The sequence below is a fragment of the Mauremys reevesii genome, linkage group 1 (genome assembly GCF_016161935.1).
Source record: "Mauremys reevesii isolate NIE-2019 linkage group 1, ASM1616193v1, whole genome shotgun sequence".
Classification (NCBI taxonomy): Eukaryota; Metazoa; Chordata; order Testudines; family Geoemydidae; genus Mauremys; species Mauremys reevesii.
In genome coordinates this window covers 317,933,775-317,959,136 of record NC_052623.1, presented here as the reverse complement: position 1 = coordinate 317,959,136, position 25,362 = coordinate 317,933,775, and the positions used below count along the sequence as shown (strand labels likewise).

Genomic DNA, 25,362 nt, shown 5'->3' with positions numbered 1-25,362 from the left:
GGGGTTCTCCCGGGGTCTGCTGAGTCAGCTATCTGCGCAGAGCTGGGACAGCACACAGAGGGAGCACACGCACACAGCCGATTGATATCAAGATTGAACAGAGCAGAGCACCACACCAGTAGCATCTGATGACACAGCCCTTAGATTCCAAGGCCAGAAATGACCATTCTGATCATCTAGTCCTACTTCCTGTATAACACAGGCCCTAGAACTTCCCCAAAATAATTCCTTGAGCAGATCTTTAAGAAAAAAAATCCAAACTTGAATTAAAAATCGTCACTGATGGAAAATCCACCACAACCCTCTGGAAATTGTTCATAAATTGTTCTAATGGTTACTTTCTGTCACTGTTAAAAATTTACGCCTTAGGTAGGCCTGTGTATTTGTATATAGTTAAACACTGTTATCTGGAATCCAACTGTGTGTGGTTTCCCCCATTACTAATGTTGTGTAGTGAGCAAAGAGACTGTACTGCCATTCCTTATTTTAGTGGGTGGGGAAAGGAGATCATAGGAAATTACAGAGCTCCGGTTTACTTGTCATTGAGGAGGAGGGGGATATACAAGGATTTTGTCAGTTGGGGAGGGGCTGGGATGCTTTTCAGAGGCAGGAGGACGTTGATCCTTCGCTATCCTATCTGCCTTGCCCATCCCTATTACCCTACAATTTATGTTAAGAATACAATGTTGACACACCCATTTTATTAATGTGTTTCTAGTCTCCCGGATCCCCACCGTGTTTTCCCTCGTATTCCAGATGCCCCTGAGCCATTTCGGGGTAGGGGGGCTCCGCTCTGGCAGCCATCCCCGACTATCATGTATGGCGGATCCCCGCAGCATTGCGGGCTGTGCTGCCAGTAGGATCCCTGCTGCTAGCCCATTGACTGTCCCTATCTAGGAGCGTTCCCGTGCCCTTGTGCAAGTCCCCCTGGAGAGCCAGGGCCCCTGGGCGGGACATTCCGGGAAATCTCTCCCGTCCAAGCAGGAGCACACACATAAGAGAGGCGGGTTGGGGGGTGTGTATGGGCGGGATGAGACGTCACCAATGACGTCACGCCTGAAGCCCTTTTGCGATTGGCGGAAAGGAAAGGTTGTACCCCGAAGGTCACACTCGATTGGCTGGCGTCTGGGACCGCATCCCTTAGTTCCCCAAAATTCTGTTAATAGCCTGGCTGGGCAGCGGCTCGGTTCCTTTGCGCAATCCCAGAGCCGGCGGCTCCGTTCTCCCCGTGGAAACCCCGCTCCGCGGGCAGGTAGGTGCCGCGCGTGGGGTGGGGCGGGAGCTGGGCGCTGCATCCCTGCCGTGGGGTCCTGCAGCAGCAGCAGCAGGCGGCGGCGCCTTTCCCCAGGGGCCTACGCTCCCGGGTGCCTCCAGGCCGCGCGTGGAGCTGTTCCTGCTGGCGCTGGGCTGGACCTTGGGGGCCGCTGCGCCCCGGGCAGTCGGCGGGGCTCCCTGGGTCACTGCGGGACAGGGGGCTGGGCTGTGGGAGTCGCCCCCCCCCCCTGCGTTCCGTGATTCCGCCCCCCCCGGGGGTGGTGGTTCTTGGCAGCAGCTTCTCGCTCTCTGGGAACCTGTGTCTCTGCCTCCGAGCCCGTCCCGTCTGGCTTTCAGCTCCCTCCCTGCTCCTCGGCACAGCGGGACTATTGAGGACACGTTTGCATCTTCCTTTCTGGCAACAGAGTAGCCACGTTTGTCCTCGGAGGTGACCCCGGCAGCGAGCCTGACTTTTCCAGCTCGTGAGGTCTTTTCTGGCCAGTAACTTAGACTGTCAGGGAGAAATCCATCAGAGAGAAAACTGCGAAGGAGATTAAATGCTCTCTTTAGCTGCATCTCTAGATCAGGGGTTACCTGCCGCCCCGTTCTAATCCGGGGAAAACAAGTTTGGATCACATCATACGTCAGTTAGGAAGGAACTGTTCATAACCTCTGGCAAAGGTGTATGTGAATCTGAAGGTCACCATTGATTTAAAAGCAGCAAAGAGTCCTGTGGCACCTTATAGACTAACGGACGTTTTGGAGCATGAGCTTTCGTGGATGAAACCCACTTCCTCGGATGCATGACATGACATTTTACCCACGAAAGCTCATGCTCCAAAACGTCTGTTAGTCTATAAGGTGCCACAGGACTCTTTGCTGCTTTTACAGATCGAGACTAACAGGGCTACCCCTCTGATAATTGATTTAAAAAATCCCACGGGGGAGGGATATAAAACCCATCGATCTGCTATTGCTCCAATTAACAATTAAGATAAGTATAACTGAAGGAGATTGTGGGGAATTTTTTTTTCTATATTTTCACTTTGCACTGGGTACCTGGCAGAATTTTTAGTTTTTTGTTAAAGATTCAGCTGGAAAAACAGAAATTGGCAGTACGCTTCAGGCAGGTATTGATAAATGAGATTGTTTAATTTCAAAACTAAATGCTTTAAATAATCATTTTTTAAAAAATTAAAAACTCATGCCAACTTCATCAGTTTGTGGCACTAAACTGATTACCATTACCATTAGAAGCATAACCATATATTCAGTATGCTTTACAACATATTATTTTTAAATTGACAGCAACTCTTTAAATATAATATCTTGGCTGCATTAATTATGTTAAAGATAGTACAAGTAAGAATATTTTTTAAACCCATCTTGCCAATCTTTATATGCCTTGTACTTCTTCCAGCAAGGCCAGTGAAAATCAGTGAAGTCAGTTTCACTCTGACTTACTTTAGCAGTGTTGGATTTCAAAGGCTCCTGGGAATGTTTGTTTAAAAGCCATCCTTTTAGTGGAACTCAAAAAAAGTTTCCACAATGTTTGTTTTTGGTCTGAGGTTTTATAAAATCTTGTTTTCAGGCCAAATTGAAGATGAAAGTGTCCCTTTAATAGACCAAATGTGAAAAATACAAGCACTGTACAAGCAGGAAAGAAGATATGATCCCTATCTCAGAATTTTGCATGCTCACTCTTCTCTCCCCCACCCCACCCAAACAAGCAAACGAAACCCTATCCCCACGTGACCCATAATCAGCCAGTTAGTTTCTTGTACAAGTGGGTCTTCATCAGGAAGGATTCTGTGCTTGCAGGCATTCTGCTCATAGGAAGGTGCCATGTAAGTGAGAACTAAAAGATCATTACACTTTTCATTTCGAAGTAGCTTTCTCTGATACTGTAGGATGCTCACTATGTATTTCTCTCTACAGACACTCCTAACTTGAAGTCCGTGAGCAGTCCCACTGGGTTTAAAGGGCCTCTGTATGCTTAAATAGGTGCATAGGTCTTTGCAAAACTGGGGTCTAAGAGCTAGATTTTTCAAAGATGTTTAAATGCAGATAGGCATCTAGATCCAGATCCTCAAAGGTATTCAGACATCTAAGTACCTTTTGGGGATCTGGACCTTACTGGGGTTTTCAAAAGTGCCTAAGCACCTAATTCACGTTGATTTAAATAAGGGTTGGGTGCCGAGGCATTCTTATGTAAATACCTTTAAAGAACTGTCCCAAGGGCATTTGGCATTGGTCATGTAGCACCTTTAACTCTACCTTATTGCTCTTTTATGAGTTAGTCTCTTTTTTTATCACTACACCAAGTGATAAGGGAGATACTTATAAGATTTATAAGGTGGGGTGTTGATAAAAGTTTTTGACTCTTGCATATTTATACTGGTGACTCAGTCTAATTGGCATTTTTGCTTAAGCCTCTAGCACTGATTACAAGTACAGTAACTGGAATTAAGAACAATATATCTTGCACAGGAGTAAAAGCTTTTTGATACAGCAATACTGGTGGTTTGATTTTGTGAAGTAACCCAGCCAAAGCGAAGAGAAAACAAGACTTTTATATTCTATTACTGTTTCAGTTACGGTTTACATTAGAGCACTTACATTTGGTAATGAAAGTAAATTCAGTTTTCTCTTGCACAGGAAATCTGGGAATATTAGTACCATTAATCAGAAAATTGTGATAATTATTGCTGCGGTTGTGATCATTGTAGTGATTAGTAGTTGAGTATGTTTTACAAAAGATTTCTAAAGAGACACAAACACAATGGCTTCTAAGCACCTTTACAAGCCTGGTATTGTTTAACTACTTTGTCTTTGCTACCATCAGGTTTTATCATGCTACGAATATTCAGAGAGACAACTGACAAGTTTGGGGTCCATCTTTTAAAGTGCCGTCACCATCATAAACATGTACTGGCAATCAGGAGGGAAGATGTTAGTGTTTGGGAAAGAAGAGCACCTCTAGCACCAAAGCATGTTAAAGAGCTAACAAATCTGGGATACAAAGTCTTAGTACAACCATCAAACCGGAGAGCCATCCATGAAAAGGTAAGTTCTGCTGTGGTTCCTATTTAGATGAACAAAATGTAACATTGGTTTATTTAATGATATTACAGCATTAAAGGATGTACATAATAGCGAACCTATGTTATTAGCTACTCTGTTATGTATTACATAAGGGGGTCATTCTTTCCCACTGACTAAAGCAATGGGAATCGTTGGCTAGATCTGTAAGGCAATATTGATGCCTATTCATTGTTCTTTGTTTTTTAGGTCTGTCCTGCCCTCCCGCAACTTCCCTGCCTTCTATTGTCTAAATTCTCAATAATTCTTTGCATAGGAACTTTGGGGTTTTATTTAATTCATGATGTCCTATGTAACTGTTTTTGTCTTTTTCCTTGCTGCCTGCAGCGTATTTCCACTGATGCTGTGTATAGTTGTGACAGAGAAAAGGTGTGGCTTCCCCCTCCTGCCCCCCCAATCCTGTTAATTCATCTGAGTTACGTTGAAGTGATTGCAAATGCCTGTTAAGATGCAGGCCATCATGTTTGAAGCCTTGCTAGCTGGCCGTATTGTAGTCATGCTAGCCTGATTCTTAATGAGGCATTTGTATTAAGCTAATGCAATTGTGACACATACCCTTTTTACTTGTCAAGTTCAGGGTCTGAGAGTGGGAGGAATATAGTTGAAGGCGAAAAAAATAAAATACAACCTGCTGTCCAGGCTTCAAGGATTTGTACTTTAACCAGCTGTTTTAAGTAACAACCACATTTACACCAACGATAACTTACTTTGTGTAAGTCTATTGATTTTTTTGTTATGCTAATGTTCAGCCTGGTCCCGCTGTCATTTGAAGTCAATGGGAGGTTGCCATCAACCTCAGTGGAAGCAGCATGATAGTATGGTTGAGTGGGTAAGGCACAGAGGTGGGAGCAGAAGCCCTAGCCCTAGCTTTTGTAACCCACTGTATGACCGTGAACAAACCACCCAATTTCTGTGTCTTAGTTGCACCATCTTAGAATGGGGATTGAGATGCTTTACTCACTTTTGAAGGAATGAAAACCTCTATAACCTATTTATTACTAGTAATAAGATGGGCTGAATTCTGCCTCCAGGTTCAATCCTATGCTATCCCAATGAAATAATCCTTTTATGTAGTGTGACCGGGATCCCAGGGGAGCCACACTGAGATTGCACAATTAGGTCAAACTGTGAAGAATGGGGCAGACAGTCCCCCAGACTGGTTATTCTGATATTTAGATTCACAAAGCCAGCAACAAAACAGCTTTTACAATACCTTACCGGTTACCCAAAAGCAAAAAATACAGTTCTCTTAAAGCAACCCAGCCTTGAGCTCACACCAAGGCAGTGAAGTCAGATATGATGAGGATTACTGAAAATCTTGTTCATCATATAAAACAATGCCATACGAACACCTATCTCACTTCCAGGTAACGTTGTAAACAAGAAGTGGGCAGCATGATCTCCTCCTGCAAATGTAAACAAACTTGTTTGTCTGAGTGATTGGCAGAACAAGAAGTAGGACTGAGTGGACTTGTAGGCTCTAAAATTTTACATTGTTTTGTTTTTGAATTTTTTTTGTACATAATTTTCCCTTTCTAAGTTCAACTTTCATGGTAGAGATTGCACTACAGAAATTGTATTAGGTGAATTGAAAAACACTATTTCTTGTTTTTTACAGTGCAAATATTTATAATAGAATATAAAGTGTACAGTGCTCACTTTATTTTTTTGTTGTAATTGAAATCAATATATTTGAAAATGTAGAAAATATCCAAAATATTTAAATAAATGGTATTCTATTGTTTAACAGTGCGATTAATCATGATTAATTTGTTTAATCGCTTGACAGCCCTAATACAAATCCAAGCTCTTAAACTCTTAAATAAGTTTGTTTAGTAATAGGCCTTAACTTGTTTCTGTATCTTTCTGCTTCATAAGTTCTTAAGTCTGCCTTTGTCTTTTCTGCATTAATATTGAAGAATGAAAGTGTTTCTTAATGCTCTGTTTACAGGAATATATAAAAGCAGGTGGCATTATTCAAGAAGATATTTCTGAGGCATCTCTAATTGTGGGAGTGAAGAGACCTCCAGAGGATAAATTAATTCCAAAGAAAAACTATGCATTCTTCTCTCACACTATTAAAGCCCAAGAGGCAAACATGTCTCTACTGGATGAAATTCTAAGAAAGGTAAATATTGTAGTAAGAAAGATCAGTGACTGTTACCACAAGGTAAAAAACAGGATTAAGCATACAGTGCATTGGAAGATAACCTAAGTATTCATAGATATTTGAGCTTGCTTTTTTGATACAATAATAGAAAGTCTGAACTCTCCACAGTTGTTGTTGTTTTAAGAGGTGCATTTAATTTTTTAAGCTGTTTATATTGATTCTCTTAAGCTATAATATGGAAATAATCAAGAGGGTATTGTATATCCAAACACCAGCTATAGGGTATCTACCACACATCACTTAGCTATGGGTTAGAACACATTGCTGCATAGCAACATTTATATTCTACACTTCTATTTTTATTCCTGAGGGAAATAAAAAATTTTCACACTATTTTAAAATTCTACAAATTTTATTTGTCAATAAATGTGGTGGCTCTAGCATGGCAGTGGGGAGCACAGGCCACTGGCTGCATGGAGGTGGGAGATCACCCTGCAGCCCCACCCCCCCAGGACACAGACCCGGCAATGAGGCTGCACTTGACCCTGACATAGCATAAGGGCTGGGCCTGCCCCAGAAACCCCCCAGGACCCTGCCCCTCCATCCAGGTGCAGGAGGTGTGGGTAGGTAGGTTCATCCCAGCAAGATCTAAGTGTGGAGGGGCTTAGTGTGGAGGATCCAGATGTGAGGTGAGAGGGATCTGTGTGGGGCAGTCAGTGTGGGTGGCTCAGTGGGGGTCCAGATGCAGGGGGTTCTGGGTACAAGGGCATGGGACTTTGCAGCAGAGTTGGGTGCTGGGTGAATGGGGTTTCATAGGGTGAGGGTCCAGGTGCAGCTGGTTGGGGCTCTGCGGGGAACTTGTCAGGGTGGAGGTTTGAGTGTGGAGGGTTCAGTGAGGGGTGGTCTGAGTGAGGGGTGGGAGTCCAGATGCAGGGGGTTGGGGCTTATGGGTGCAGGGGGGTCTGGGTCTGGGGGGTCCAGATGTGTGGGGTTGGGCAGATGGGGGAGCAGCTTCCCAAACAGTGACCTCTCCCCCATGGCTGAAGAATAATGGGGGTGGGAAGCGGTGTTCATGTGTGTGCGTTCATGTTCCTGCAGCTGGGGGAGGTTTCTGCCCCTGGTCTCTCCTTTCAGGGGAAGAGGAAGTCCCGGCCTGCAGCCCAGCTGGGACTAGCAGCTTGAGCCTAGCACAGGGTATGAGCCACCGGTCAAGGCACCCTTAGCATTTCTCTCCCTCCCTCCCTTCCCCCTCCACTGCTGGTGAGGGGGTGCATGACTGCTCGTGCAGCTTCTCTTTGCTTCCCCATCAGAAAGTCATTTTTCTGTTGGGGAGCAAAGAAATCTGCGGGGGATATGAATTCTGCATGCATGTAATGATGCAGAATTTCCTCAGGAGTATATTTTGACAGTTATAACTGGGCTTTAAATATTCATTCTAGGCTGAAATTGCCATTCCTAGCTTCAGTCAAGGACTTAATTATCCCTCTGTACTTGTTATTTATACGATGCAAAGTGCTCAACTTGAAACTGATCGTCTTGGCCAGGGGTTCTCAAACTGGGAGTTGGGACCCTTCAGGGGGTCATCTGTCAGCCTCCACCCCAAACCCCGCTTTGCTTCCAGCATTTATAATGGTGTTAAATATATAAAAAAGTGTTCTTAGTTTATAAGGGGCAGTCGCATTCAGAAGCTTGCTACACCTCTACCCCAATATAACTCGGTCCTCGGGAGACAAAAAAATCTTGCCGTGTTATAGGTGAGACCGCATTATATCGAACTTGCTTTGCCCCCCCCCATTCCTTGTTCCATGACCGCCCCGTCCAGAGACCCCCGTCCCTAATCACCCCCAGGACCCCACCCCCTACCCAACCCCCCTGCTCCCTGTCCCCTGACTGCCCCGATCCCTATCCGCACACCCCCGCCTCCTGACAGACACTCACCAGCAGCGGCAGGAAGCAGAGCAGCCCGGCCCCAGCCCGCTCCACTCCGCCACCTCCCAGCCACGGCGCTCTGCTTCCCGCCATCGGTGAGTGCGGGGAGGTTGGGGAAAGGATGCCCCCCCCCACACTCACCTGCGGCTGGAAGTGGAGCGCCATGGCTGGAAGCTGGCGGAATGGAGCTGGCTGGGGTTGGGCTGCTCTGCTTCTGCCGCTGCTGGTGAGTGCGGGGGGATCCCTTCCCCCAAGCCCCCTCCCCTGAGTGACACAGCTGGGGCCGGGGTGTGGGAAGCAGAGCAGGCCACTCCTGGCCCCCTGCTAAACCCCCAGGCCACTCTGGGACTGCAGGGCCCCCAAAAGTGCCCTCCCACAGCTCCTGCTCCCCAGACCCTGGGGCGGGGGGGAAGCCCCTGACTGCCCCCGAAACCCTCTGCCCCTTATTGAACCCCTCGGCCCCGGCATGGTCTGGCACCCTTAACATGCTGCTCAAAGCAGTGTGTCAGAGCTTTACCGCCTTGTATGCGAACCCACGTTATATTGGGGTAGAGGTGTATGTGAAAGGGGTCACCAGTACAAAAGTTTGAGAGCCACTGGTCTTGGCTATAATACACTTTGAAAAGCTGATTAAGTGATGGATGTGTTTTCCTAAGAGACATTCTCTCATGGTTAAAGAATATGGGACCTTTCTTGCTAGAGTAAATTGTGAGGAGAAAAAAAAATTGAAGTCAGTGTGACTGTACTGGTATACATGATATTGATATCAAGTCTAAAGGGTCTGGTGTGCAGTCCTTATGTGGCTAACTATTCCAAAGAAATTAATTCTGCCTGATTAGAAACTGCAAAATTTGGCCCTTTGCATGTTTTATAACATTGGGTAAAATCCTGGCCTCATGGAAGTTTTGCCATTTATTTCACTGGGACCAGGATTTCATCCTCTGTTTATTCAGTGTATTGATTTGAGCAACTAGTTGTCCCCGAGAACAGAAGTCCTCTGTCACTTAAAAACATTATGGAGACTCTGGTTATAAACCAAGCAAGCCAAAGTCAACCTGTTGTAGAAAAAACAATTGGTTTTTTAACAGTTGAAAACTCAGTCCTGTGCATCTGCGTGTCTCATGCACAAAACGTGACAGGCGTACATGTAAAAGCAGTTCCCATGGAAGCAGTACATCCTTGATTTTGCTGTTTAAAATCAAACTTTTAGTGAAAACATAAAAGCAACTTTTTATGTATTTTCAGGAAATTCGATTGATTGACTATGAGAAAATGGTTGATCACAGAGGACTACGAGTGGTAGCCTTTGGACAGTGGGCTGGTGTAGCAGGTATAGTGCACTATACAAGAAGTAGGCCTAGGACTAATAATGCTCCACCAACATCAGCACCTTTTCAATTTACATTAACTTCCTGAGAATCCAGGCCTGTCGTGCTTTTTGTAGCTGCTGTGTAGCTCCTGAGAATCTTTTTCTAGTCTGTTGCTAATTCCCGGCACTCCCCAACTCCATTATTTTACTTCCTATAAAGTCCCATCTATCTATACAGAACCAGTATTTCTCTTGCCAGGAGAGTAGATACTCAACATCACTGGAAGGAGAATCAGTGACTCTAGGCCTACAGAATGTGTGCTCTAGAAAGAAATGTCTATCACTTTCCCTGTGAGCCAAAGTGTATGGTGAAGCTACAACACACTTACTAATCAGCCCTCTTTTTTGTGACACAGTCCTGATAGCTTTGTATTCAAGTATTTATCGTTTTTCCACTGTACCTAGAAAAAGCTCACGACTCTTCAGTGGAATTTAGTGGTGTGGGTTTGTCTCTTCCCCCACCCCCCCAACATGGTGGTCTGCGCCCCCCCTCAAAAAAATATTGTCATGTTTGAGGGATGCCAAACGGAGGACTGAGATCCAAGTCTGCTATTGAACCTGTTTTATCTTGAGTCCAGGAAGATCTTGGGTATCAGTCACTGTAGATCCTGTATGTCCATTCTTAATTATATTAACTGTGTAATTCTGAAATAGGAATGATCAATATTTTACATGGAATGGGATTACGATTTCTTGCCCTAGGACATCACACTCCTTTCATGGTAAGATTTTTACATAATATCACTTGAACATTTTAGTAAAAAGAAATATCGTTGGATCTGGACAAACATATTGATGAAAACCCTTTTGTGTCTGGTTTCAGCACATTGGTATGGCTCATAACTACAGGAACAGCAGCCAGGCTGTGCAGGCAGTGCGGGATGCTGGCTATGAAATCTCTCTGGGTTTGATGCCAAAGTCGATTGGACCCTTAACGTTTGTGTTTACAGGCACTGGTAACGTTTCTAAGGTAAGAAGCCCTCCCACCACCAATGCAATTCTCATTTTTGATGCATCTTTTTACCCAAGTCCTATTTCTACATCTTGTAGACTCACTGTACACAATTTCGTGATAGAATTAATGTGTTCAGTATTCTTGCTTCTAGGTTTTTTGCCACGATGTGGTATGAATTCCTAGTTACCATAGACTTGTGCCTGTAGAGGAGCTATGATACTGGTTACTAGTCATGAATCATAAAAACTAGGATGCGCTGTCAAGGAAAGCTGCTCCTCGTGCCCTTAAATGCTATAGAATGGATAAGGATGACTATGGGAGAGAACTTCTGTTTGCTTTGTCTGTATACATTATTTCTCAAAGAAGGTTCGACTTCTGCATTATTTATGTGGTGTAAGACTTGATGTTGGTCTCTACCTAAAGGATGGATGGTTGATTTGATGGATGGGTTACACTCTCCACTATCCCTGAGATGCAGTCATCTGCAGAAGCTTTTTGCCTTTTTGGGCTGGGTGGTTGCAGGGTGCAGTCTCCATTACATTCACACAGCCCTTTAGCATACATCCTTAGGCAAGAGACTACTAGCCAGCTGTTGGCTGCAGTGAGCGACTGATGTGGAACCTGGTTGATGGTCTGTCAGGAGATGCTAATGAACATGTGCTAAAGTGAAATGTCAGTCCAGAATTAGCAGTGAAACTCCTTTCTGGGGTCAACCAAGCCTCAGAGGTACCATAATCCTGCAGGCAATTCTCCATGAAACAGAGGAAGAGCCAGAGGGGAATATCAGTTGTCCCATCTACCATAGGAAGAAGTGTCAAAAGAACAGCTGCTGCCATTCAGGAAAAAGAGGAGGCTTTGGAAGAGGATTAGATGCTGACAACATTTGTGTTCCCAGAGCAGACTCTTTCCCAGTCACCTGCTACTCCCCTGGTTCGCTAACCAGCACAGGCCCTTCCTAGCTGCATGCCTTCTTGGTCTTGGTCATCTTCCCCAATCCAGAAAGGCTTTGATACCTGTACCTCTTCCCAGCTGAACCTAGATGCAGTCTAAGGTATTTCTCCCCACCTCCCCATCATTGTCTGGGAGCTGTGGGTATTCCTGCACAGAAGAGAATCCTCTGCTGGTTAGATACTCCTGGGAGAATTCTGCACCACTGTGCATGCACAGAATTCATGCCCCTGCAGATTTTTTTGCTTCCCTGCAGAAAAAGGACTTTCTGATGGAAGCAAAGGGAAGCTGCAAGAGCAGTCATGCACCACTCCCTAGCTGCGCAGGTACATAATTTCAGGCACGCAGAGCAGCCAGCGGAGAGGCAAATCACCCCCCTGAACCTCAACCTCCTGCATCTGGAGCCCCCTGCACACAGATACTCTGCCTGCGGACCCTCACCCCTGCACCCAGACCACCCCTCCATTGAGCTCCCTGCACTCAAACCCCCACCTTGATGAGTCCCACCCCCTTGCACCTCCCTGAGCCCCCACATCCAGATCTCCAGGCCACTGACCCCAGTGAGCTGCACCCAGACCTCTCCACTGAGCCCCAACCACTTTCGCCTGGAAGCCCCTGCAGAGTCCCATTGCACCTGCACCTAGAACCCCCCTAGCGAGCCTTTGTGCATCCAGATCCCCTAATACCTAGACCCCCCCTCCACTGAGCTGCCTGTATCCAGATTGTCCCACATAGAATCCTCTCACCCCACACCTGGATCCCCCCACACTGAGCCCCTCCACACTTGGATCCTGCCTGGTTGAGCCTGCCTGCCCCACATCTGGTGTGCCTGGCACAGAGGGGCAGGGCCAGGCCTTGTGCTGTGTTAAGGTCAGGTGCAACCTCACCACTGAGTTTGTGTCCTCAGAGTGGGGAGGCTGCAGGGTGATCTCCCACCTTCATGCAGCCAGTAGCCTGTGCTCCCCACTGCCATGCTGGAGCCTATGCATTTATTTATTGACAAATAAAACTCGCAGAATTTTGAAATCTTGTGTTCAGAATTTTTAATATTTGGTACAGACTACCCTCAGAAGTAGTTAGAGGAGCAATACTGATGGGATGGAGTTTTTAAAGTCTATGGAAGAGAGTGAGGTTTGGAGTGGGGTAAGAAGCCTATTGGTAAGGATCAAATTGAGATGTATGATCAGGGATTGGGTGTCCCAGAGGGAATTTGTGTGTGTGTGTTGTAGTCTGTCAGTGACTTTGGTCATAAACTTCAGACTATAACTTCACTGCAAGATCATACAGAGGAAGCAGGTTTTGTTATGAAAATATCTCTGAACCAATGTCCATAATTAATAAATGACCTTGACTCGACTCCTCCTCAGTTCAGCACTTTGGAAGTGCCACTTTAAGATAGAGAAATTTGTCCCCCCTCTCCCCCAATATAGCCAGACAAGACTAAATCAAAAAGTGGAACCACTCGCTATGAAAAACACTGCAGAAGGGAGGAATGTGGAATGTTTGGATCACAGTATGGCTCCTTGCTGTGTTTTGCCTTTGGGAAACTCTCATAAATGTGGGCAAAAATCATTTTGCAAAATGCTGCCAATCCAAAATGCAGGAAAGTCAAATGTATTCAGTTGAAGACAATCTGGCTGAGGAGTTTTACCTGCTGGGATCTAGCAAACCTGATGAGAGGAACTGGATACTGCCTCTGAAAGTGAATGAAACAATTACTCCACTCAAATGACACAGGAGCTCAGGTTTATATTCTGTCTGAACAAAATTATAAGAGCCTGAAAATAGGACTTCCATTTTTTTGGTCATAGTTTAGGTAACTGGTTATTCTGGAACAAATATACTATTGAAGATGCATTGCTAGCATCAACTAGAAAAGCCTCACGTACAGGCTCTTGCTCATTGTAGTGCCAAAGGAGGTGACCCCAATTTTGCATTTTACACAGGTAGCCAGGGCTAAATCTGGTGAAATGGATGCCTTCACTACATCATACTGAACCTGGCTATGAGGCACTCAGTGGGGAATATCATGGTCTGTTTCAAGGGTTGAATTACTTGTATGGTGAACATACAAGCCACATAAACAATCAGGCAGGTCCCTCCAGTTGTCCAGCCTTTTAGAAAGGTGCCATTTGCATTCCATGATAAACTCAAGGTTGAGCTCACAGGGATGGAAGCAATGCCAGTAATACAAAAAATTGAGGCGCCAATGGAAAGGGTGAGCTCCCTAGTCATTGTGGTGATAAATAATGGCCATCTATGCATGTGCTTAGATCAGAGAGACCTTGATAAGGCTATACAAGGACAATATTTCACACTGCCAGTCAGAGAAGATATTATGGTTCAGTTTGCAAATGTACAATATTTCAGTAAATTGGATGTATCCTCAGGAATTTGGCAGCTAAAATTAACTGAAAAAGCTCAAAACTATGCACATCTACTACCCAATTTGGAAGACAAATTCTTATGATTACCCTTTGGCACAACTGTACCACAAAACCATGCATGTGATCTCTGAACTTATTAATGGTGTTGACATCTTATTAATGGTATTGAACGACATCTGGGGCTCAGCTAAAAAGAAACATGATTGTAGACTTTGGGAAGTCTTGGATACAACTAGAGCTGCAAACTTGAAACTAAATAGAGAGAAATGTGTTTTAGAGGTTACAGAACTGACTTTTGCTGGAGATCTTTCTAACAAAGATGTAAAACCTGATGAGGATGATTTCAAGCCATTGAAATGATGCCATGTTCCCCATCAAAGAAAGATGTCTATTGTTTCCTGGGAATGGTTAGTAATCTTGGAAAATTCATATCTAACCTATGTACAAAATCAGTGGCTTTGAGGAAACTCCTAGAAAATAAAAATGAATAGTCCTGTGGTGCAGAACGGGAGGAATTGTTGGAAGGTTTGCAACAACGACTTTATACAAGAACCAGTGTCGAAGTTCTGCTCACCAGGCAGGCCTATTAAAACTTCAGCAGCTGCATCAGTCTGGGTTAGGTGCAGTTATTTTACAGAAATATGAGGATTGTTGGCAACCAGTGGCACATGCATAAAAATCACTGACTGATGCGGAAACAAGAGAGACACAAATTGAGACTGAGATTTTAGGAATATTGTTTCTCTGTGAGAGATTTAATCAGTATATTTATGGCCAGACAATGGATGTTGAAATGGACTACAAGACCCTGATAGCATCTTTTGGCAAACCACTAAATGACTGTACCTTAAGGGTTCAAAGAATAATGATAAAACTGCAAAAGTTTGATTTTGGTTGTGACCTACATGCCTGGTAAATTCATGTTTACTACAGATGCTCTTTCTAGAATGATGACTGCCACTATGAAACCAAAGACCACCTTTGAAATAGAGATGCAAGCCTAGATCTATTTGTGAAGTCCATTCCAATAGCTAACTAGAACCTGCAACAAATAAGAGGGCAAATGGAGAAAGATAAATCATTGGGGATCCTTAAAGAAGTAATAATTAAAGTGTGGCCTGAAGAAATAAGCAGTTGCTGTACAAGTATAAGATTGGAACGGCAGACGTGAATTTACAGTGATATGGTGATTTTCAAGGGCAGCAACATTATAATACCAATGAGCCTCCAGAAAGAAACATCCACAAGGGTCACTTAAGAATTGAGAAGTGCAAACAATGAGCGTGAGTACTGTATTGGCTGTGGATCAATCACGACATTACTAATGGGGTAGGAAACTGCTTTTCATGCTTCAGTACAAGCCATGCCAGCAGGCAGAGCTGCTGAGATCTCACCCAGTTCCATAAAGGCCTTTAGGAGAATGTAGGCACTGTAACAGGCCGGTGTGGCTCCCCGCCTCCCCAGGGAGGGTTGAGCCCCGGCGGACACCGGAAGGGGCGGGGCTACAGAGCAGTGAGCCCGCCCCTCAGAGGGTCAGGCGGCGACCCGGAAGCATAAATGCCGGCCATCAGAGCTCAGTGGGAGCCCAGCCACCGTCAGGAGCAGACCTGCCAGAGAGGGCTCGGGACTGGGAAGCCGCTGGAGCCCAGGGCAGTTGCCCTGACTGGCTGGAGCTTCCCCACACCCGCTACTGGGAGGAGCCGCCAGAGACTCCCCCTCTCCCTTGCTGTTACCCCAAGGAACCCCCGGAGCAAGCCTGGCCGGACTTCCCGGAGGAACTGCCGGATCTACCCTGCAGCACCGGCTGCGAAGAACCTATGCTATGGGACTTCCCGGGAGCTGATGCCACAGGCCAGGTAGGTCCAGAGGGGGAAATTGGAAGTGGCCCGGGGGCAGCCGACCCCAGTCAGGCTGCAGATCTACCGGAACCTATGTCAGTGTGTTGCGGTCAGGATCCCCACTGACCGCCAGCGGTGGTAACCGCTAGTGGGGCCCCGGGCTGGAACGCAGTGGAGTGGGAGGGCCTGCGTTCCCCCTGCCACCCTCTCCAGGGTGGCAGATTCCTCCTCTCCCTGGCCTGAGGAGGCCATTAAGACTAGTCTGTTTGCTCAGCCCCTGCTCCAGAGGGCCTGAATCCTGACTGTTGTTGCCCTGCCCTGATCCAGGGCCTGGGCCTCTATACTAACTTGTATTGTTGCTTAGCCCCTGCACCAGAGGGGGCTGAGCTCCCTGAACTTGTGCTTTGTTACTCAGTCCCTGCACCAGAGGGCCTGAGCCCTTAACTGACTGTGTGCTTTGTTGCTCAGCCTTGCGGAAACAGGGCAGGACACGAGTACGAACAACAGGCCGGTGTGGCTCCCCTCCTCCCCAGGGAGGGTTGAGCCCCGGCCACCCTACTTTACAGCACTGATTTATTTACCTGGCAATTAAAGAGGTTTTTAAATGTCACAGATTATTCTCTGACCCAGAAATTTGCACACTTCACAGTACTAATAGTGATAGCTGGCATGAAGGGAATCTTTTCCAGACATGGAATTCCAGATGAAGTCTTTAGCAATAATGGGCTGTAACTTTCCAATGTGGATTTTAGGCCATTTGCAATAGATTGGGTGTAATTTAGACTTGATGTGTTACCCACACAAAATTCTGTTACCGTCACACTCTAGGGTACCCACCTGTACCCTGTTCCTAGGGCTCAGACATAACCCTGTTAATTTAGGCACCTACTCTTACCCTTTCGTGGGCGCAGGGCATAACCTTATGCTCTGCAGGTTTGCAGGGTCTTTTACCCGTGAAAGAGCCTTACACAGTAGTATCCTACTTAACCTCTATTTATTATCAATTACCAAAACAGAATGCACATAATGCTCACCACTCCCAGTAAGGCAGATGAACTTTTCATGATGGCCAGTCAGGATCAGGTCATCTGGGGAAATCCAGCTTCTGCACGGTGTCGTTAGCAGAGTGTTGAGATCTGGCAACTCTGATCTTGGGGCTGTGTCCTGGAGTTGGTTCCCAAGAACTTCCTTTTGGACCCTAATTTATATAGTGAAACTTGAGTCCTGCTTAGCTGTACCTTAACCAATCATTTTACTGAAATATTACTAAACAGTTTTCTAACCAATCCTAACCTTGTAAAACAATTCTCTAACCAATCATACCCCACCACCTTAATTGATTTTTACACCTAGCAAAATTAATTATAAAACAGACAGAAATGATCAAAGAACCAGAAAGAGACCATAGAGAGAAACACTAGCGAAGTGGGGAGCCATAAAGACAAAACAATAAAGTAGGGATTTCACAACCACAACTTGATAAGTGGTTTCTTGCCAGACAGAATACCATCAAACTACGTTTTCTTTAACCATTTTAAGATCTGTTTCTTTATCTAGTGATGGTGGGTACTGTTAGGACAGGATCGCCTTCTTAACAACCCGATATTGCATTGTTTTAAGGTAATTTAAATGGAATGTGAGGATGTGACTTTCTGCTTCTAGCTCATGGCTGCTGCTGTCCTAATATGACTGCAGACAACGGTCTCAGACCTTACAATACGGCTACAGGAAAAGGCCTTATCCTTACAGGTGTTTGGTATTTTCTTCACATGTCAAAAGGACTTGTGGAAAGGTCTATATGGATGCTAAGGAACCTTATGAAAAAGACTTTCAACAGTGGGGGTGATTTGCATAAAGTTTCATTGGTTTAGTTGAAGAACATCTGTATTAGCTTTAATCTAGCTAGCATGGGTACTGATAGGAGTGTAGTGGTGGTGACACAGGCTTCAGTGCAGATTATCTGCCAGAGTAGAGACCCTGGAGCTGAGAGCAACCATGCTTCAAAATAACATTTGAGTTTCACAGAGCGATTGGGTTAGCTGCTGCTGACTTATAACTCAAGCTGTTGCATCCCCATTGCCTTACTAGCTGAAGCTTCAGCAGCACTGGAACCCCAAACAGACCCCTTCCTCTGCTGTCCCACCCCCAACAGGCTAGCTAGTTAGAGTTAAAAGAACCACTTAACTCAAGCTAGAGATGTGTGTGTGGCTGGGAGTCGAATTAGGGGTAATACTCGAGTTCTAACTCCAGTTAACAATGCTCTGAAGACATATCTGGTGACTTTTTTGTTTTTAGTTCACTAAAGTAAAATGAACACTTGCTCATGTTACACAGTGGACCAGAGTTCAGGCAGCATTCCATTTCAGGCAGGTACTTGGCACATGTGGATTAGTATGTTTCTCTATAGAGACAGTGTAATCTGGCAGGATTGGCAAGACCTATTGAAAATGAGCCCTTGTGAACATACTGTGAATGCAAAATTTAACAATTTTCTTTCTGCAATTTTTCAATATCCTGTACTCTTTGCTGATGTCCACATGATTCTGGGTCATATTTTTATCTGCAGGGTGCCCAAGAAGTGTTCAATGAACTCCCCTATGAGTTTGTGGAGCCACATGAACTGAGGGAGGTTTCCAAATCTGGAGGTAATGCTAAGCACAAGCTTGATAAGCTTTAGAATCTCTGACCAATTGTATTGCTTCTTAAATAACTGACTTTCTTCTCTTTATTGCAGACCTTAGGAAAGTATATGGGACAGTGTTAAGTCGTCACCATCATCTTGTAAGGAAGACCGATGGGGTGTATGATCCGGAGGAATACGACAAACATCCAGAACTCTACACTTCTCGTTTTAATACTGATGTGAGCATTGCTGCTGTTCTCTCAGTACAAGGTTTTCCAAATACTGCTGATAGCAAATACTGTTCCAAGTTCGCTGTAGTTAGGGAATCACTTGTCTAAAAGGCTAGATCAAATGCAAGTTCCCTTGACTATCAATAACATCCATGAGAGAGATTCTGGAATTTGTGACTTTCTTTGCAGATTGCACCATACACTACTTGTTTGATTAATGGAATATACTGGGAGCAACACACCCCTCGCTTGTTAAATCGACATGATGCAAAAAAGTTGCTGGCTCCAGTTAAACCTTCTGCTGCTGCCACTGAGGGTTGTCCAGAATTACCACACAAGTAAGGCACCTTCATTTGGTAGTAAGAATTATTCTCTAGCATTCTAATTAAGCAATAAGGATCAGTGGTTTCAGCAAAGCATCTAATAAATACATTGACAGTATATGAGAGAAACTTAGGGGCAGAACACCCGACCCATCCTGCTTTCTTTTCCCACATGCTTCCCTATTTCTTTGTTTCCTTTTGGAATTTGTACATCCCACTTACAAATGTCATTCATTTGTACTATTAACAAATGGCAGATTTGTAAATTAAGTTAACCCTAAAGATGCTTCTCTCCCTGGGGAAAGGATGAGAGAGCAAATGTGACAAATGACGTTGTGTGTGCAGATTTAATAAATTATTATGTTAAATACTTCAGCCGAGTTAAGACAACAAGAAATAGTTAATAGAGTGCTATTCACCAAATTTGAGACTGGTGAAGTGTGGCCCCCTACTGGAGTTCACTTGTGACTAACTCCCTAAAACTCCTCTCTAACATGCTGTTCGGAATGAAGAAAAAATCCTTTTTCATGCTTGACCTTATTTATGAATCAATAAACCAACGATAATTGTAACTAATTTATCATTACTAGGACAATATGTAACCACAGTTAGCTCTTAAGCCTTAGATGTTAATCCATACTTTAATATTTTGCTGATGCATTGATTATTGTGATAGAGCAGATGTTTTCATGTTCCTTGTTTTTGTCAATTACTGAGTATTTAAGGGCCTCCCTTATCAATGACATCATTTTGTCCATTACAATATACATCTATAATAGTAGGAATCTCTTTTTATATACTACCTGTGTTCACAGAAGAGACAAAGAAAATAGACTATTGACCATGGTCTCCTTTTCATGGTGTCTGGTTTATGTAATTGATAAGTTAAAGAGATGTCTTTAACTATCTACTAATTTTATCGATTTTAAAAAAGGTATCTAGAACTATCTATATCTATCTATACCAAGTCATTATAGAAATAGTCTGTTACTATTCCTGATAAAATAAGTGTCTTTCAATAGATTATTTTATTAATTACAGAAAATACCTGTTCCATGTCCCCTACAAGTGGTTCCTTTCTGGACATAACGGCCATACTGGGTGAGGCCAATGGTCAGTTTAGCCCAGTATCCTGTCTTCTGACAGTGGCCAATGCCAGGTGCTTCCACAGCTTCTAGCAGTTAGAGGCTGAAGACACCCAGAGCGTGGGATTGCTAATAGCCACTTATAAACCTGTCCTCCATGAACTCAGCTAATTCTTTTTGAACCCAGTTTTGGCCTTCACAACAACCCTGGTGTGTTGCGTGAAGTAGTACTTCCTGTTTCTTTTAAACCTGCTGTTTATTAATTTCATTAGGTGACCCTTGGTTCTTGTGTTATGTGAAGGAGTAAATAATATTTCCTATTCACTTTCTCCACACCATTCATGATTTTATAGACCTCTATCATATTTCCTTGTAGTAGTCTCTTTTCTAAGATGAATAGTCTGTCTGTTTTAACTTCTCCATGTATGACAGCTGTTTCATACCCCCAAATCATGTTAGCTTTAACTGCTGCTACATGTTGAGTGGATGTTTTCAGAGGTGTCCCTAGCCTGTTTGCCAGAAGCTGGGGAATGGGTGACAGGGCATAGATCACTTGATGATTACCTATTCTGTTAATTCCCTCTGGGGCACCTGGCATTGGCCACTGTCAGAAGACAGGATACTGGGCTAGATGGACCTTTGGTCTGATCCAGTATGGCCATTCTTATGTTCTTAACTATCCTCTATGACTCCAAGATCTTTCTTGAGTGGTAACAGCTAATTTAGATCAAGTCATTTTGTATGTATAGTTGGGATTTGTTTTCCAATGTGCATTACTTTGCACTTATCAACATTTGGGCAACAAAATGGCAGATTAAATCAATCACCTAGTTTTGTGAGATCCCTTTGTAACTCTGCCACGTCCAAAGCAGACTGCCATCTTGAGTAATTTTGTATTGTCAGCAAACTTTGCCACCCGACTATTCACCTCCTTTCCCAGATAGCTTATGAATATGTTAAACAGTATAGGTCCCAGTACAGATCCTTGGGGTATCTTGTTAGTTACATCTTTTTTATCATGAAAACTGACCATTTATTTCTACCTTTGGTTTCTTATCTTTTAACCAGTTACTGAACCATGAGAGGGCCTGCCTTATCCCATGACTGCTTAATTTGCTTAAGATCAGGGGCAGCTCCAGGCACCAGCACGCCAAGTGTGTGCCTGGGGCGGCAAGCCTCGGGGGGGGCGCTCTGCCGGTCGCCGCGAGGGCGGCAGGCAGGTTGCCTTCGGCAGCATGCCTGCGGAGGGTCTACTGGTCCCGCGGCTTCAGCGGACCTCCCGTAGGCTTGCCGCCGAATCTGCGGGACCAGGGACCTCCCGCAGGCAAGCCGCCGAAGGCAGCCTGCCTGCTGTGCTTGGGGCGGCAAAATACCTAGAGCCGCCCCTGCTTAAGATGAGGTCCCTCACCAAAGGCTTTCTGAAAGTCCAAGTACATGATACCCAGGATCACCCCACATTCTTGTTGACCCACTCCAACCATTCTAGTAAATTGGTCAGGCATGATTTTCCTTTAGAAAAGCCATGTTGACTTTTCCCCAACATATTGTATTTATCTGTGTCTGATAAATCTGGTTGAAACTCTTGTGAAGAACAATCTTCTGATCTTTTGTAACTATTCTTATTTGTGTTTGGATGTTTTTGTTCATTGTTTTTTATTTAATTACTTTAGACTTATGGCAATATGTGACATTTCAGCAGACACTGGAGGATCCATAGAATTTATGACAGAGTGTACATCAATTGACAGTCCATTTTGTATGTATGACGCTGACCAGCATATTATTCATGGCAGGTGGGAGAACCTTTAATTTGCGCACTGTACTTTGTGTTTCAATATCATAGTCTGCTCAGACTACTATATGAAAAGTCATGCTTTTGAAACATGACCGCTAAAGATATGACCAAGAAAATGTGACATGGAATCATGTTTTCTCTTCCAGTATGGAAGGCTTTGGGATTCTGATGTGTTCCATTGACAACTTACCAGCACAGCTGCCTATAGAAGCAACAGAATACTTTGGAGACATGCTTTTAACTTATATTGAAGAGATGGTAAGGCCTTGGGTATTCAGCGAGAGAGTGAAGGTTTGAACTTAAACTTTGTATCATGTAGCTCTTTTGGTCTGCCATATATAGATTTAAAAAAAATCTGCTGTAGAACATAACTGAATCAGTCTGAAAAATGACTGCTCCATAGTGTCTGAGGTAAAATTTCCAAAGGCACTGAAGTCCCATTTTCAAAAGTGACTTTGGCATGTAAGAGCCGAAGTCTCATTGAGAGTCAATGGGAATGAAAGTCACTTGAAACAGTAAATTATATGGGTCAGGAGAATTTCAGGTTTCAAAGGTTATTTTATGTGCAATTCCTGCATGTACTTTAATATGCCTTAAAACCTTGACAGTTTCCTTCTTTTTTTTTTTTAAATGAAGGAAATTTTTCCAAAGAGGATTTATCTCTGAAAGTTCTCTGAAAATATGTGGGAAATAAAATGCTCTGACTGAAATCCTTCATCTCCACAGCTGTTATCTGACGGCTCACAGCCTCTCGAAAGCCAGAATTATTCACCTGTTGTACGAGATGTAAGTCTTTCGAGCTATTTCCATTCCTCTTCTGACCTATATATGTAAAGTTCAGACGTAGGAAAAGTAATTTTATGTTTCATATACTTTGTAGGCAGTGATTACATCCAATGGTTCATTGACTGATAAGTATAAATATATCCAGAAATTGAGGGAGAGCAGGTAATGTATAGTGTGGTTTAAGTTTCTCATTGTCTTGATTCTGTGACTCAGGTTTTAAATAACCATGCTTGCTTTCTACCTTCCTTTTTTCATTTATTTAACTGTTGGTGAAATTCGGCTGTGTTAATTTATGTGGTTAAATGTATCCTGGGTTGAATCTCTCTACTGTGTCTAACCCCATTAGCATATATTACTAATTTAATGCTGAACCTGAGGAAAAAGCCAAGGTGACAAATGTGCCATGTTAGTAATCAGGATTTCTCAGACAGAAAATAATTGCATGCTAACTGTATTATTCCCTCCTTGCACCTTCCAAACATGCAGCACTAGCTTATTTAGGGGTGGCTGGGCTCTGAGGACCAGTAATATAATTTTGCAGACTTCCCATTTTAGTACTATAGACTTGCAGTTCTTGCCCTCAGGAAGAGGTGTTCCTCTTGCCCCACTGATCTGCAGCACTCTTCTGTGATTGGGAGTATTCAGGATTCTGCATAAGGGCCTCTAACTTTCCATTAGACTTGTCCTGGATCCATCACCTGAGGTACCATTCTATCCTTGTCATGTCTATTTTATCTTGCAGTGGTAAAAATGAATGGAGCAGATGGGGTTAGCGTCATTCACTTAACGTACAATTTCCCTCCCTGACTCTTCAGTTATTCCTAGTAACCAACACGTTTTATTTTTATGTTTTTTACAGAGTAGTGTTATGGCAGTGATTAACTCTGTCTTTGTGGTTTTTTAGCTAGTTATGGCTGGAGCACATGTAATTTTAAAGAAAATAGGAAAAACACAAAGGAAATAAATATGGATTTAAGCACTAGGTACATTCATGGCCATTAAAAACAATGTAACATGTTAAGTAAATGAGGAAAATGACATCTGGATTGCAGAAATGTAAAATATAATGGTCCAGATAATTAATAGTGAATCCCTCTGAGGATATTAGGAATATTCTGTTTTAAATGAAGAATTATTATTTACAGGCCTTATTGCACCCTTTTCTTTAGTAGTGGAGCGAGTCATTTGCTTCTGGAAGACCACAGCTTACCACAGAGTTTTCACCATATGCTGTTATGGTGGACAACCTTAGCCGGTTGTCTTCACTAACATACCTTCTTATTCCTGGCGCAGCATTGTGGCCCCTCTTTTGGCACCCTTCTTAGCTCACACTAGACCAAGCAAGAGGTTAAGAAGCTGAAAACCCCTTTGGTAAAGGGTCAACTTGTGTGTAGATTTTTTAAATCTTTCTGCAAAATAGTGTATTGTGCCTAAAGGAAGAGTGGACAGAGCCTTTTCTCTGATGCCTTCTCTTTGGAACTAATGCAAATGAACTTACTGTTTAAAATGTGAGGGGAGGAGAGAAGTTTGATGGCTTATTATACCCTTCTCCATAATCTCTTCACCACTGCATAGCTTATGCTGGTTATCTGTTCCTCTTGCATAGCTGCAAATGACACATCTCTTTAACTAACCTAAATGTACAAAGTGCTGTACAAAGATTACTTAATTGAACTACTCACGTGTATGTTCGTGATGGGCAATAGTTCATATGTTCTTTTCTGGAATATAAAAACTTTGCTGCAATTATTGATGTACCAAAAATATCTCTTAGTAGCTTGTAACAGACAAGCACAAATACAGGCAGGGATCAGCCAATCCCAGTTTGGTCAAACTCTTGCCATTGGACAGTTAGAGCTAGAGATCAGTGTATTTAGAAGCTAGATTTGCAAAAGCCATTTCTTCTGCAAGGAGTCTTTCCTCTGTACTAGCACTGGAGGTGCAATCTACTTTACCCCTCTTCGCATGTCTGTATGTATGTACGCATCTGGTGTAGGTATGGAATGGGTGAAGAAGTCATCACTCTTTCTCTATGGATCTGAGAGTAGTATCCTTAGTGAGGAGGATCTTGCATCCAAACTGATGATGAGGCTGTTGAAGGAAAGATTCTTTGTCCTACCATGCCAGAAGATCTACAAAGTGATATTCAGCGGGTGTTGGTGGTTCATGAAGTAATGCTGGGACTGTTGTCCAATCTGGGACCATGTGTACAAGCAGGTTTTATTATGTAGACGCTATCTGTCTATATAGGATCCCATGATGCCCTGAAGTGACTCTGGTATAATCTGTCCAAAGTTGGCCTCTAAGTTGAGAGGTCACAGATGATGGAGGGAGCTAGGCACAATCTGGAACCTTGCAATGTTAGTTCAAGATGATACAATCCAATCGCTAGCCCAGAAGTGGTCAGGTTGTTTTTTGAAGTAGAGTAAATAATGGATTCTTTTTTTTATTTGAAGACTTCAAGTTAAGTTTGAGAACTTCTGTAACTCAGGCAGATGTTGTGGGCCTATTGCAGGACTGGTGGGTGAGGTTGTCTTGCAATGTTCAAAAGTTTGTATTCTATCATGATGATCCTTGCTGGCCTTAAAGTCTTTGGGCCTATGAGAAGGGATCTACCAAATTCACGGT

General features: G+C 43.8%; 1 protein-coding gene across 1 annotated transcript in view; it reads left to right on the top strand.

Moving 5' to 3' along the window:
* Window positions 1-1,117: 1,117 nt before the first annotated feature.
* The window catches only part of AASS (aminoadipate-semialdehyde synthase), a 49,267-nt gene continuing 25,022 nt past the window's right edge, over window positions 1,118-25,362 (top strand). The window contains exons 1-13 of the mRNA XM_039510055.1: window positions 1,118-1,252; window positions 4,100-4,320; window positions 6,308-6,484; window positions 9,641-9,725; window positions 10,419-10,486; window positions 10,588-10,734; window positions 18,459-18,537; window positions 18,627-18,754; window positions 18,935-19,083; window positions 21,824-21,946; window positions 22,095-22,206; window positions 22,675-22,734; window positions 22,829-22,896. Of these exons, the coding sequence (XP_039365989.1) occupies window positions 4,108-4,320; window positions 6,308-6,484; window positions 9,641-9,725; window positions 10,419-10,486; window positions 10,588-10,734; window positions 18,459-18,537; window positions 18,627-18,754; window positions 18,935-19,083; window positions 21,824-21,946; window positions 22,095-22,206; window positions 22,675-22,734; window positions 22,829-22,896 (1,409 nt within the window). The 5' untranslated portion in view covers window positions 1,118-1,252; window positions 4,100-4,107. The remainder of the gene's footprint in view (window positions 1,253-4,099; window positions 4,321-6,307; window positions 6,485-9,640; window positions 9,726-10,418; window positions 10,487-10,587; window positions 10,735-18,458; window positions 18,538-18,626; window positions 18,755-18,934; window positions 19,084-21,823; window positions 21,947-22,094; window positions 22,207-22,674; window positions 22,735-22,828; window positions 22,897-25,362) is intronic.